The sequence below is a fragment of the Myotis davidii genome, unplaced genomic scaffold (assembly GCF_000327345.1).
Source record: "Myotis davidii unplaced genomic scaffold, ASM32734v1 scaffold104, whole genome shotgun sequence".
NCBI classification, from domain to species: Eukaryota; Metazoa; Chordata; class Mammalia; order Chiroptera; family Vespertilionidae; genus Myotis; species Myotis davidii.
This window is the reverse complement of record NW_006296625.1, coordinates 5,954,526-5,969,035: the sequence shown is the minus strand read 5'-3', so window position 1 is coordinate 5,969,035 and position 14,510 is coordinate 5,954,526. Positions and strand designations below refer to the sequence as shown.

Genomic DNA, 14,510 nt, shown 5'->3' with positions numbered 1-14,510 from the left:
CTGTTATTTTTCTACAATGATACACATATGTCAAAATATCATGTTGTATACCATATATATAGATAGATAGATATAGATAGATATATAGATAGATATAGATATAGATTATAGATTATATATAATATATATTTTCACTCGTTATATATACAACATATATTCATTTGTGTGTGTATAATAATCACAGAACATTGACATTTTCCTTTGCTCCATTCTAACTCGTTTTCTGTGCAAAATTCAAACTAAATGATGTACCTAAATACTTTAAAATTTTATTTTTGTTGCATTTTCATAAAAGCACTGGACCATCCTGGATTTTGTTTGACTATCAGAATATTCATTAAGATGCACCCAGTTCCATTGACACACAAGCAAATGATTTTCCTTGTACAACACTGTCCCAGTGTTTTCCCTTCCTCTAGATTTGTATATTTTTTGGAGGCTACTGTGAGTTTATTTGGATTTCAAGCAGGAGGAAGGCAGCAAACATCGAAGAGTGCCTTTAGAGTTCTGGAAACATTCTCAAGTTTACCAGTCAATAACATTAGATTCTTCCCTATTCGGAAACTTGACAACTTACAAATGTAAACATATGGTATATTGACTCTGAAGTAAGAATGCCAAATGGGAATATTTAGAAGGGTTCAGAAATGTTGAAACCCTGCTCTCCAGTACTGCTCTTTTCTGATTCTATAAAGTTCTCTATACTGTTAAATTGCCTTGATTTCAAAACATATGACAAACTTTTACAAAAAGCATCAGCTCAGCCCTGGCCAGTGTGGCTCAGTTGGTTGGGCATCACCCCATGTACTGAGAGGTGGTTGGTTAGATTCCCAGTCAAGGAAGCCCTTATGGGGTGTGTAGGAGGCAGCCAATCCATGTTTCTCTCTTTCTTTCCCTCTCTCATCCTCTCTCAAATATAAAAAAAACATTTTTAAAAAATCACCAGTTCAGTTCTTCTTCTTCTTTATGCTAGAATTGCCTCCTTTGTCCACATGCCCTTATTTATACTGAGGCAGCCACTTCTGCGGTCTACGTGCCACCCTTTCCTGAGATCCTTCTTGTTGCCGCCTTTGTAATAATTACATTTTACTTCTGATGGCTGCATTAGGTCACATCTCATAGGCTAGAGCAAAATTTAAATGGCATAATTGGAAATAACATTCTCTTGAAGGACACCCTTTGCCTCTTTTTAAAACCAAGATTTAGTAGAATTAAAAATTGAGGCAAGTCTCCATTGAGATATACGTATATGTGTGTACACACATGCAAAAACGAAAGCTTTCTGAATCTTTTTTTTTTAAAATATATTTTATTGATTTTTTACAGAGAGGAAGGGAGAGAGATAGAGAGTCAGAAACATCGATGAGAGAGAAACATCGACCAGCCGCCTCCTGCACATCTCCCACTGGAGATGTGCCCGCAACCCAGGTACATGCCCCTGACCGGAATCGAACCCGGGACCCCTCAGTCCGCAGGCCGACACTCTATCCACTGAGCCAAACTGGTTTCGGCAAGCTTTCTGAATCTTACATTTAATATGTACACAGCAATTTTCTGACAGCTCTGAATAGAACCAAAGCTATTGTTAGGCAAGGAACTTCGACTACAATCAAGGTTATTGTGAGACATGAGAACACGCTGTGTTTATACCCACCCACTTGCTCTACCCAAGAAAAATACTGAACAGCAGTTAGCGCATATTAAAGGCTCTATCTAGTTACTGCTAAACTGGCAGAATTCTGTCAAGCTTCTAAAAGCAATTTGTATTGATTTCTGACTTTGGAGCTAAAATTAATTAGGGAACCAGGAAGGCCAGGATTTTCTCTTGAACAGAGAAGCAATCCCACAGTTATTATCAGTGACTAAATTGGATGTGTTAGTTAAGGCATTTTTTGTTTGTTTTTTAAATTATGTAAAAGAATAAGAATCAAATTGAAAAAGTGAGTGCTTACATAATAAAAGTGAGTATCACACTTTGGTCTCTTTCATTATAAGCCAACAGTGACGCTTCCATTGGGCTCTTGAAGAAATTGGAATGTTTAATGAACTAATACTTTTGTAAACTAATAAATAGACCCAAACCGCCCTGGCATACCTACTCACAGGTGAAAAAGCCGGGGCTTGTGGGGTAAGAGTATTTAATTCCAGGAACCAACACCAATGTCACTACTGATTTATAGACGCCTGTGAAACCCGTACCATGGAACCTCAGAGTGAGAAGGGTGCGGAGGCTGCCTAGCTTAGGTCCCCACCGCCACAGAAATCTTTTCTGCACGTCGCTGTGGTGCCACCAACACTGCAAACTCCCATGTCAGAGCCACGCTGGACTTCCTCTTATATTCCCGAGGAAGTTCAGAATGATGCGGGTGCTGTCAGTCTCCATTTGTTACTCTTGATTTTGTAAACATGTCTTAATGGCACACAAAACCCTCAAGTACTGGTGAGAACATGGAAAAAGAAAACGGGCAAACCCAGCAGCAGCAAGCCGAGAGGGCACTGCATTGTCCTGGACTAGCCATCTTTCGAAGCTAATTACTTTCTCAGTAAAATTAATTTTTCTTTCACTTCAGGCTCACTAAAATGTTAGTAAAGGAAGGATATCCGGCAGGACCATCTATCTCTCCATCTACCTGCCGCTTAATCACTAGCCGAACGGACTGAGAGTCTGGGATGCAGAGAATCATTGGATCTAATTGGATCTGGCACCTACCATCTCCTAACAACCTTCTGCCTTGTCTTCCATTAGAGGTAAGACCTTTCAAGGTAAGTGAATAGATCAGACTTTACAGAGATTGGTTTTTCAAGTTTCTATTTGTTAAAAAAAAAAGATAAAGAACCAATAGTTAAGTCCTTTATAAAAGCATTGGGTTCTTGGTACTTATTATTTTGGAATTAAACAGAAATTCTACTGGTAGGGTAAGACCGATGCTCTGAAAATAGTTTGGCGCACAGCCTCTGAATAACTGCTTACATGGAGTCAGTTCTGGAAGCTTTAAATATATACTTTAACATCATGCTTTTTCCTTTAAATAACATTTCAACAGCTTCATAAAACCGAGGACCACAGAGATGACTAGAACGAGCTTTGCATCTTCCTGTGACGTTTACATTTGTGATAAGACACTTCATCAGCTTAGTTAACAACCGAGTTGCCAGCTCCCATAATGAAGTTTTGAATACTTGAAAGGAAGGCTATCAGCATTGTTTGCAAAGCAAATTTTCATTTAAATTACCTATACTCCACAAAACACTGATAATCCTTTTGCTCTTAATGAGCATGGCTAATTCCAGATGAGAAGTCACTAAGATATGCTCCATGGTAGTTATCAATTCATGTGGTAGCTCCAAATTCACCCTCTAACGCGGGTTCTGTAATAACGCGCAGAATTCCTTTAGGCATCTCTCCTTGACAGTAGAGGGTGCTGGAGGACCAGTGTAGGAGGAAGGGGGCTCTGCTGTGGGGCTGCTGCCCAGTGGGCCTTCCTGGTGGGTCTGATGGTGCTGCTTCAACTCAGGGTCCCAGATCACGCGGCTCCTCAGGGCCCCCGCAGCTGTGGCCTGTGCTGGGGATAGCCTTTTGGTTCTAGGTGTCCTGTCTGCACTGGCACCCCGACTCCCTCCGTAAGCACACACCCTGACCCCACGCTGGCCTGCCACTGCCGGCATCCAGAGGGCTGCTTCCTGTCACCAGTGACTAAACCAGCCCCGCCCAGGATGCCAGCGAATGTCTCTGCCATACAGTGGACTGCAACTACCCCTTCTCCAGGGAGCCTCGCCTCCCTTCCCTGGGAACTCTTCCTCCATTCCAGGGTAAAATACAGTTTTCGTCTATCTCACCATCTCTTATCAGAGCTTAATAAGTCTTTATATTTAACCTCCTGTTTGTGTGTTCCTCTCCCAGTTGGTCACAGACTAATACAACACATTTCACACTTAGCAACTGGTAACTGCCAGCAGAAAAGACATAAAGATTCCAAGTTACTAGTGATACAATAAAAAAAAAAAACTTTCAGTGCATGGCCATGTAGTTAATTATCAAATAGACTATTGAACACATACTAATAGACCATGTATATCATTTGTCCGTGACATTTATATTTGTGATAAGACACGTCACCAGCTTAGTTAGGGTCTGCTTTTATATAACAAATATGTTGCTGAAAAGAGAACATGTAAGTAATTTCTCTTTCTTAATACAAAGCTGACCCACACCAAATAGTGTAAAATAAAAAGCACACACACACACACACACACACAAGCAGCTTCCGAGATGCTGAATAGTAAATTTAGGCTCACAAAGAGCACTACTCTTTCATCAATATCATGCAAATGTAAATATCAACACCTGGTATCAACAAACAGAACTGTCTTAATACCAGCTCAGGTAAGAAAGGGCTTACTGTTCACCAGGTAAAAGATACAAGCCTGGGTGCACGAAAAATGACTTAATAGCACAGAATTCTTGGGCTTTGCAAAGTTGGACAGCTTAGCTGGTGACTTCTGTGTCTACCACAAGCCACACAAAGAAAGGATGCTGTTCTGATCAATAAAAAAATCAGAATGTAAATTAACACAACATGTATATTGAAAATACTACCCAATAAAAGGCCATCTTCAACAAGAACGACTAATAAACAGTTTCGGTAATGATGAAAACATTGGCGAAAACAGATCTTCTCCAACATTGCAAATCCATTCTCTACTGAAATGGCCCATTTTCAGGAAATGCTCTCTTTTGGTAGAAACCACCACCTCCCCAATTCCCCTGTCATTTTGCCTGCTCATCTCTGTGATTCCAGTAGTACCTCTGCTCATCCTCACTGTGGATGTAACTTTAGTTTTGGGGTTCCTGTAAAGCTGTCCCTAGAGAACTGGGTCACCCCGGAACGGTATCACTTCGAGGCCCCCTGGTCCTTGGCAAGGAAGTGGTTTCCTGCTGTCGCTCAGAAACTGTCCACAACCCAGAATGCTGTGGTCATTTTACCTGTGGAAGTAAGTGCTAAAAGGCTGCTTGCCCCGTCACCTTGTGACTAGGATGGAAAACCTGCCAGCACCCCGTTTCTCATCTATGACAGGGACAGTATAAACACAAGCACCTTTTAGGCATGGAAAACAGTACAGCAGGGGAGCTGCAGTCAGAGCGACTCCTTCTGGTTGCCAATCTGGGGAGGAAAAATGTCGCTATTGTCAACACTTTTGCTACCCTCTGTACTAGTTGGTTAGTTTGTGGCTAGCAGTGGATTACTTAAGAGTGGTTTACCACTAAAGTCAGGAAGAGAGACAGAAAAGGCTTAAGTCTGGTCTAGGATAACACAATCAGTGCCAAATTGCAGGGTTTTTTGCCCCTGCATCGATTTCAAAGTCATCTTTGAGCCTAACCATGGGCTGTCTGAGAACCCAGAATCTGAATTTCAACCTACTGATGTTATTAGTACATGACAAGAAGTGGATTGACAGGAAGAAAAGTAAGATACAAATATTATCCAAACTTAACAGATGGGATAATAACATCACTAAACGAAATCAAATTAATGTGGGAAATGTCTGTCTATAATTTATCTCAGACAAGTAGTTCCACCCATCCCCAAAGGCAGAATCCTACATAGGTGTGGTAGCTCATTAGAATGACAAATAATGAGCCCCAAAGCAACATGCAAAGTAGCTACAGGAACAGATGGCTGGCTTCTCTGGGCTTGCAAGGCTGAAGCACAATCAGTCTCTTATATCAGGGAAGGGTCTTGAACAAAACAGTCCCCCCAAATAGTCTTCCACTTAACCCAGTAGTTACCATCAATTATTTTAATGACAAGACAAACACAGGTTTTCCCCAAAAACCTGTTTTGCTAAGAAGAGTTGCAAAAAGAAAATGGTTAAACACCCTGGCAGTTTGGAAAGGAAGGCATTTTTCCTTAATACTCATATTCTGTTTCCATCTGAGGCGGTGAGATCAGAAGGAAACTTTTAAAAAGCAGATTATCCATATATTCTTATGGGCTCAAATGGGTTTTACAGACAGAGAATTAGCATCTTAGGAAATCTAGGCCAAAATCCCATTAATATTCATCACTGTTCTGCAGAATAGATGGTATCTGTGTGGTTCATTAAATTTCCTCTTGAATGAAAGGAAAAACACAAAAATGCCACCATGACTTAGTTCACAGATGTGGGTCAATTCAATAGGGGACATCAACTTCGTAAGACAATAAAGGAGTGAGGCGGACGCATAGAGAGATGTCCCATATTACATACGATACACAAACGTTACTCTTTAGTCCCGGGGAAAAAAGAACCCTCCCCCACGATAAAAATGCTTCAATCTAGAGGGATGAAAAAGCAAAATGAGAAAAGCACTTACCTTGGCAAACAGTACTAGAAAATTATATTCTGAAAGATGTTCACATTTCCTTTGGTAATTACAAATGAAGGAAGGATATTTTGCCAAACCCTATAAACAGTTTGAAGGTATTAATTCCTCTGTTGTAAATTTAGGTAACGAGGCTGGTCCAGACCAGTACTGTCTAGTAGTACTATAATGCAAGCCATAGATGTAATTAAAACATTTTTCTAGTGGCCACATTCAAAGTTTAGTATTTAACATAACCCAACATATCCCTAAAACTATCATTAAAAATGTAATCAATATAAAAATTATTAATGAGCTATTTTACATTTTTTTCATACTAACTCTTCAAAATCTGGAATATATTTTTATACTCACAGCACATCCCAAATTCAACTAGGTAATGTCAAGTGCTTAATAGTTCTATGTGGCTTGTTGGGATCATGCTGGGGTAGCACTGTGCTATACTATAGCTTTCATTTTCATAACATTAATCATACATATTTGCACTGGAGTTATTTTTTCAGTGGGAAGTTTGGTTACAGTGAATCTTATTATACAACCAAAAAATGATGTATATTTTGAGTGTGGAGTGCTGTTTTATATATAAAGGTCTACATCTTTGTGTAATTCATTATAAGCAGTGCCAGATTTTTAGTTGATATACTTTCAAATGCCAGGGTCTTTGGTCTATTAAAAATGCTGTCCTCTGTTTAGCAGGAGTCTCAGAAGATAAGACTGCATTGTATTTTCTTGTTCTTATACTAACCAATCTGTTTATCAATCCGAAAACCTGCTACTGCCACAACTCACTGGCTTATATTCACATGATGCGGGTCTTTCTTATTCCGCTTAACGATTATTTAATGATGAGTCTAGGTCCAGGACAATTTCCTATGACTCAAACAAGTGGTTTTTAAAATGTTCTTTTCCCTATAATATCTTTTACCTATTTTGGCCTACGGATGTAAGCCTATTATGTGTTGAAATACTAAGAAAATGTGCATATGTAAACAGGCAGTCTTTATAAAGATTTCCTTCTGGTGAAATTCTGGAGCAGAAAACCAAATCATGACATTCATTTCCTTCTGAATAACTGGAATTGATGAGCCTTAAAATAGCTTCAAAGAAGAAAAACTTCTGGAGTGTAGAGAGGTTTCCAAAGTACATCTCCTGGCTGATAATGCTGACAAGCTGAAAATTAGCAAACAATTAAACACACAATATATGCATTTAACTTTATTTTCTCCAAATAGAATAAAATTTCATATGCTTTTCATACTTCTGGAAACGGCTTCAGAAAATGTTTCTACTCTGAATATAGGTTCTCTTTAACAGTTAAACAAGTATAACTGATAAGAGATTTAAGTGTAAAGAGCTTTTAAAAATTAACACTTAACAACGTAAGACAATAGGAAAAAGGTGAAATACTTGGAAGAGGGATTTCCAAGATGAAATAAGAATTCCCATAATAAAAATGTTCAACTCCCTAGTAATCACATATATGTAAAATAAAATCACAATGAGATACCATTTTGCACTCAACTTGGCAAAAATTTGAGTTTCATGATCCCAAAAGTTGGTGAGGATCTAGATAACTGGAAATTCTAGTATACCAGTGGGAATGTAAATTCATACCATTGCTTTGAAAAACAATTTGGCCTTATCTATTTAAGTTGATGATGTGCTGTATTATATGACAAAGCAATCCTAGTCAAGGTATACATCCACTCTTATGTATGTGTACCAGAAATCACATAAAAATGTTCATAACAACATTTCCTTTTTCTGATGAGAAGTTCAAATCCAGAAACAGAAGAGAAAAACTGTGATACAATCTTACAATGAAATGAAACTTAACAGTGGAAGAAGCAAACTAGGGTACTTGTTTCAAAATGATAATGCCCAATTGCAATGATCAAAAAAGAAGTGAGAAAAGAAGAATTTCATTTCATTTATTATTACTTAATAAGGATACATACATGGAGGTAAAATGATAAAGGACAGAAAGACTATGATAACAGAGTTCAGGAGAAGGGCTCCGCCATCAAACTGGGACAGGACAGGGTCAGGGAAGAGTCACGGTGCTTGAAAGGAAAGGCAATAGCTGGTCACAGGCTTATAGGGGTTTCTTTGTTACACTTTACATTTTAGTGAGTACATATGTATTTCCTATGTGTGTGGAGGCATATATGTTCCACTGCATGTATGAAATAATTTTACATTGTAACAAACATAGGCAAGGATTATACATGTTTCAGATGATGCCCATTGCCTGGAGTGCAACTCCCTCAGCTCAACTCTGTCATTCACCACTGGGCTGTCGCTGAAGCTTTGGTTCCTCTTTCTCTCATCCTTGGGGGTGGAGACTCGCCCTGCTTAGACAGGACCCGTAACATTCTGAGGCCTCCACGCCTGCTGATCGAAAGGATGACTAAACTAACCTGACCTGCATTTCTAGAAGAACTAGGAAAACTTTGAAAGTCAGGGTTACAAAGAGGGTGGCTTATTTGGCTTCATGATTTAGCACATTCTGCAAACTTACAGCCTGTTCTCTACTCTCTCCTCCTTCCCCCTCCCTCTGTCTCCGTGTTTAAGGTTTGAAATAGTTTGGTGATGAGCTCAGCTTCAGACAGTGCCTTCAGAAATGCTTGCTTCTGCTTTCAGAGGTGGCTGCATCAAAGGGGGCCCCTCTATTAAAGGTGGCAGCTACACTGTACTTGTTTTCTACCTCCAATTAGAGGAACAAATCCACCAGCCAGGGGCTTCGGTGTACTCAGAAAACCAATCCTCTATTAAGCCAACCAAGGGACCAAGTGATTTAACGCCATCCTTGGTCCCAGGTGCCGTCTGAGATGATTCTGATAAGACTTAGATGGTCACCTCCCATCACACACACACACACACACACACACACACACACACACACACACACCAGCATGCGCATCTCCTCAAATGGTCAAACGATATGTCTACATTTTTATAACTAATCTGCAGATATGGGGCTCATGGATGAGAGTGGAAACCCAGCATCCTAAATAAACAGGAAGGTTTCAACCAAACACGAAACTAACATTAGAAAAGGTGTAAGAAAGGGAACAAACACTCAATTTTCAGAATATGTGTTTTCTGGAATTTATTCCTTTTAAATGTTGAATATAAAATCTGAGATTTCACCAATGCCTTTAGGGACAAATGCATACAAATTGAAATCTAAAAATAACAATTATGCAGATCAAAGTGGCCCTGACACTTAAGAAAAGCTGCTAAATAAAAGCATTTCTAGGAAAAGCAAAACCCTCGGTAGCAAAATCAAATTTTAAAAAACCAAAACAAACAAACAAACAAACAAAAAAGAGACTTTGGTACCTTTCAATAACAGGAAAAAATAGGTTTAGTTCATATAAATCCATGTAATACAAAAACATCTATGTGGGAATGTTGAATAAATCTATAAAACAGAAACAAATCTAAAATATATTAAAGTCTGAGAAAAAAAATCTTCCTTTTCTGCTCTTTGATTTTTAAGAGAACACCAGAATTTGGAGGGGAAAAAAAACAACACACAAATTTTTCCCCAACAAAATTTCCTTCTGGTCTGCATATACCGCCTATACCTAGCAGGATGGCACTGTGTATTTTATCTAATTTTAAAATGGCATACTTTGATTTCTGGCAGCACACTTCCTTTGTCCCAACAAGCCTACTACAGGATATAAAAATCCTGTCTTGAAATGCCCTTGACATTACCTCTAAGCCTGCAATCCCCACCCATTTCTTTCCTAGGCTTTTAAGACTGTGATTATCTAAATCTAAAGACAGCTAGTTCAAGAAGGGAACATGTAAACCATTACATGTTTGAAATTCAGCTGGTAAAATAGGACAAGTAAGGACCCAATATCCTCTGAAGACAGTGTGGTTCCACAGGGCAATCCTTCAGTACTCTGCAGAGCCTGGGTGCTGTGGTGCTGCGTTAACGCCACACAATGTGCTTCTAGCTCACACAAAACAAGAACGGCCGAGGCTGGTCTCTCTTATTTCTTTGCACTGACCAATAAAGAAAAAAATAAGGTAGGGTGGGGAGTAGATGATGAGTAACGGTGACAGTAATTTAGCACTACTATTCATCTAGTCTGTTTAGAAGAGCTGCACTGGGCCTACAATAGCCATAATAATTCAAAAATTTTAAGACAAATTTGAGTAGCTTTCCCTGTCTAGCAATGATTGTATTGAACCTATAACCCCAGAATTTAACTTACAAAGTCTCAATCTTAACAAGTAGGTTTTTGGTGCTCACTGGCAAGAGCAGAAAATATAAATTAGATCATTGCAACATTAAAATTTTCTTAATTGCTGTAGCTTAAAAAGAAATTCTAAGTCTTATCAGAAGACTCACATGCTCAAACACAATATCCAGTTAAAAAAAAATCCTGGATAGTCCCTGGGATTTATCAAATGGATTTGACCTAGATCTTCTTTAATGCCAACTAAGCAGTAATACCCATGATTTCACAACAGCTTTCCTTGGAGAGAAAACTGTGGGTCGTGTATGTGTCCCAGTCTAGCAGAAATCTGTGCATGCTTTTCTTCTGACTGCAGTCCTGGGCTACAGATCTGTCTAGGATTTTAGCTTTTGCATTCAACGAGTCCACATTTAGCAAGGTGGAGGGCGAGAGAACATATGTGATAGAGCTTTAATTCTTCTGTTCTTTCAGTTTCTTATAAACCCCTGCTCAGAATCTAAACGGAAGGTCCAGCATCAGGATGCTGAGAACAGCGGAATATTTTAGGGAGCCTGCTGGTAATAACATCCTATTCAAGACTCTTCTCATGTTTGGCAACTAAAAGCTCTAGAAAATGTAAGCAGGAACAAGGATGTAAAAAAGTAGCCTCTGCCCTAATAAAATAGACATGTTTAGTGCTTATCAGCATGCACTCCAAGGGAGTAAAGATTTTGCATGCCAAGTACAATTCAGATTTATCCCTTTCTCATATATGCTTTTCTGGAAACTCACTGAGCTCATATATGGAATGAGAACATGTATGTACATTACTCTGAAAAATCCGAGACTGTGCATTGGCCAGAAATATGAACTAGTAAAGTTAAAGAACCAAGGGGAAAGTAAGGCAGAAAAAAAAGAATTGTGCAGCAATATTAGTATCTTTTAATATGCCTTATCAAGGGTTCAAAAATATATCTAACCAAGATCTTCCTTTCTCAAAAAAATATAATCCCTTCACAAAATAGAATAAGCAGCTGTTAGTCAGGGTAGCTCCATTTAAAAATATATGTGCACTTATGTATAAGTTGCTAGAGCTGAAAATGCCTTCAGATATGAGTCAAGTACTTTTCCTATAAATTTACTACCTAATTAGTGCACCTCTTAAAATATACTTTTAAACAGTTTCGTGCATTTAGGTGAAAATTCCCTCTTGCAAGAGATAAAGAAGCATCTATTTTCCAAAATAGCGATTATTTTCATTCATGTAATTTGATTCTGATCACACAATCGTTGCAACAGTGATTTTTGGAAATATCTGTGGGTGCTTAGAGGATTTATGGGGATAAGAGTTTACATTACCAAAAGGAGCCTAGAACATCCAACTTTTTCTGTAGGTGTTATTACAAAGCACTGAAAGTGACATTTGTGATTCTGCAGCGAAAATCTTAATTCCTTGTCAACCAACATTTCTTTTTTTTTCTTTCTGATCAGAAGACTCTTATATCCTGGCAGACTAATTTAAGGATACAACCCAGGCAGCTTAAAGAGAAGAAGGTCTGAGCAATAGTGGCATCAACTACAACCTAGGACAGATCCAACATTTTCTCTCTGATGGTGCCACTCACTTATCTTTCAGTCATTAAGGAAGCACACCTGTAACAGGTTATAGTACCTCCAGGTGAGTGAGGCAACTGCAGGCAATTCTGAAAATAAGAAAAAACCCACCACAGTTCTGATTTGGTTTAAAGTGATCATGCAGTCCCATTATACCCATGTCTTCCAAGAACACCTTTTCCAAATGCAAGCAAAGTTACTGATGATGCATGTGGCTTCTGTCACAGTGATGCATTAGGTAAGCAGGTGTGCGCTGAGTACCGGGGGCGCTCCAAAATGCATCTCCATCATCTTCCACTTGTCTTCTCTAAGGTTCTGCCTATTTATTAATAATAATTAAAAACAGTCAGTCATTGCACTGTGTTGAAAACAAAATGCATCCTGACAGTAATATTTTAAATATCAGGAACAGAGAAGTTGGGAATCACAATAAATTACCCCCACGTGATTGATAAGAACACATCCTGAACAGTGGTTCTCAACCCTGGCTGCACATTAGAATCACCTGGGAATCTTTTTAAAATCCTGATTTCTGGGCCTCATCCTCGGAAATTCTGTTTCTTTGTTACTAATGTTGTAGCCCCACCCCATAATAAAGAAACAGAATTTTTGGAGGATGAGGCCCAGAAATCAGGATTTTAAAAAGATTCCCAGGTGATTCTAATGTGCAGCCAAGGTTGAGAACCACTGGTTTAGGATAAGAGGCCAGATTTAAATCTCACACATCTGACCTGCCAAATATAAAAGTGAAAAGAAAGCCATGTTTCAACAACTGTCGAGACCCTTCTCAGAGGTCCCATTCACACCTGGGTGAGCAGGGTGTGTGTGGCTCCCCCGCCTCGGGGGCCTGTGCAGCGTGGCCCATGGTGAAGAACAGCGCTGTATGGCCATGCCTCTTGCCCCAATCCCCAGGAGGGCTCCATGCTTCAACCACCAAACAGATACCTGGCATGGAGAGCCTCTGCCCTGCTCCCGCTCGCTCTGGTTGGTCAGTGCCCAGGGTCTACCAGTTGTTATCACCCCCTGAAAGGCAGCGAGCTCTGAAAGCAGAAACTTCTCCAGTCCCTGCTGTGAGTCTATTAAAATAACAAACGTGATGGGCCAAACACTGCTGGCTCCAGCCGGTCAGAGAAGAAAGTGGGTTTCCCCAGGGTTTCCATGCCTTTCAACTTCTCCAGAAGAGTGGGAATCTGTTATTTTAAATATTAACAACTCATTTAAATTCTTTTAAAAGTCTTATGCAGACAAACACATCCTAAAGGCCACCACTGCGGGACCTCCACCTTCCTCTGCCTCCCACCTGGTCTACTTTTGAGAACTGCCCACTGCACCTGTGCCTGTTGAGCCATCAATGTTCTTTTCCTGCCATATCTCTCTTCTGTCTCCTCACTGTGTACGAGCAATTACAGATGCTAATGGGGCCTTTCTGTATTCCCTGGCAGGCTTTCGAGGCCTGTGTTTTATGTGTGTATACTGTAGAGAGGGTAGGGAAGGAGGTGAGAAAAGGAGGCTACCATCTTTTACTGCATGACACCTGTGAATGCTCTCAGGCCTTACACACTGTATACTGAATTACCACCAAGGTAAAATACAAGTAACTAGAATGGAGGGAAATGCTGAACTGCTCTTAAAGATACTCCTATTTCTCCCCCATGAAGATGAATGGAGTATGAATCGTTTAAACCAGCTGTGGGCAAACTATGATCCGGCCCGTTTGAAATGAATAAAACTAAAAAAAAAAAAAAAAAAAGACCGTACCCTTTTATGTAATGATGTTTACTTTGAATTTATATTAGTTCACACAAACACTCCATCCATGCTTTTGTTCCGGCCCTCCAGTCCAGTTTAAGAACCCATTGTGGCCCTCGAGTCAAAAAGTTTGCCCACCCCTGGTTTAAACCCTTCTGGCCCCAAATGGTTCATGTCACCCTGGCCAGTGTGGCTCAGTTCATTGGAACATCACCAAAAAGGTTGTGGGTTTAATTCTCTGTCAGGGCACATATCCAGGTTGCAGGTTCAATGCCTGGTCAGGGCTTGTACTGGGAGGCAACAGATTGATGTTTCTCTCTTGTATCAGTGTTTTCCTCTCTTTTCTTTCTCCCTCTCTCTAAATACCAAACTCTGCACCATGGGTTTTCCACTCTGGTTCCATGTGCTCCTGCTCAGGCACCTGAACATGGTGGGCTGAATGGGTGGGGATGCCCCGAGCCCGCACTGCCTTTGGAAGGTCTGCTGAAATCAAGTAAAGGTCAATGGCATCAAGACCAACTTTAATACTATGACCGCAAGTCATGTGAGAATGCTTCTTTTATCACAGGTTTCTTGAGAAATAT

At 39.8% G+C, this 14,510-nt stretch overlaps 1 protein-coding gene across 1 annotated transcript in view; it reads right to left on the bottom strand.

Moving 5' to 3' along the window:
• Positions 1-8,274: 8,274 nt before the first annotated feature.
• SH3BGRL2 (SH3 domain binding glutamate rich protein like 2) overlaps positions 8,275-14,510 on the bottom strand; it is a 63,380-nt gene continuing 57,144 nt past the window's right edge. Inside the window, exon 4 of the mRNA XM_006772190.2 lies at positions 8,275-12,496. Coding sequence (XP_006772253.1) covers positions 12,485-12,496 — 12 coding nt within the window. The 3' untranslated portion in view covers positions 8,275-12,484. The remainder of the gene's footprint in view (positions 12,497-14,510) is intronic.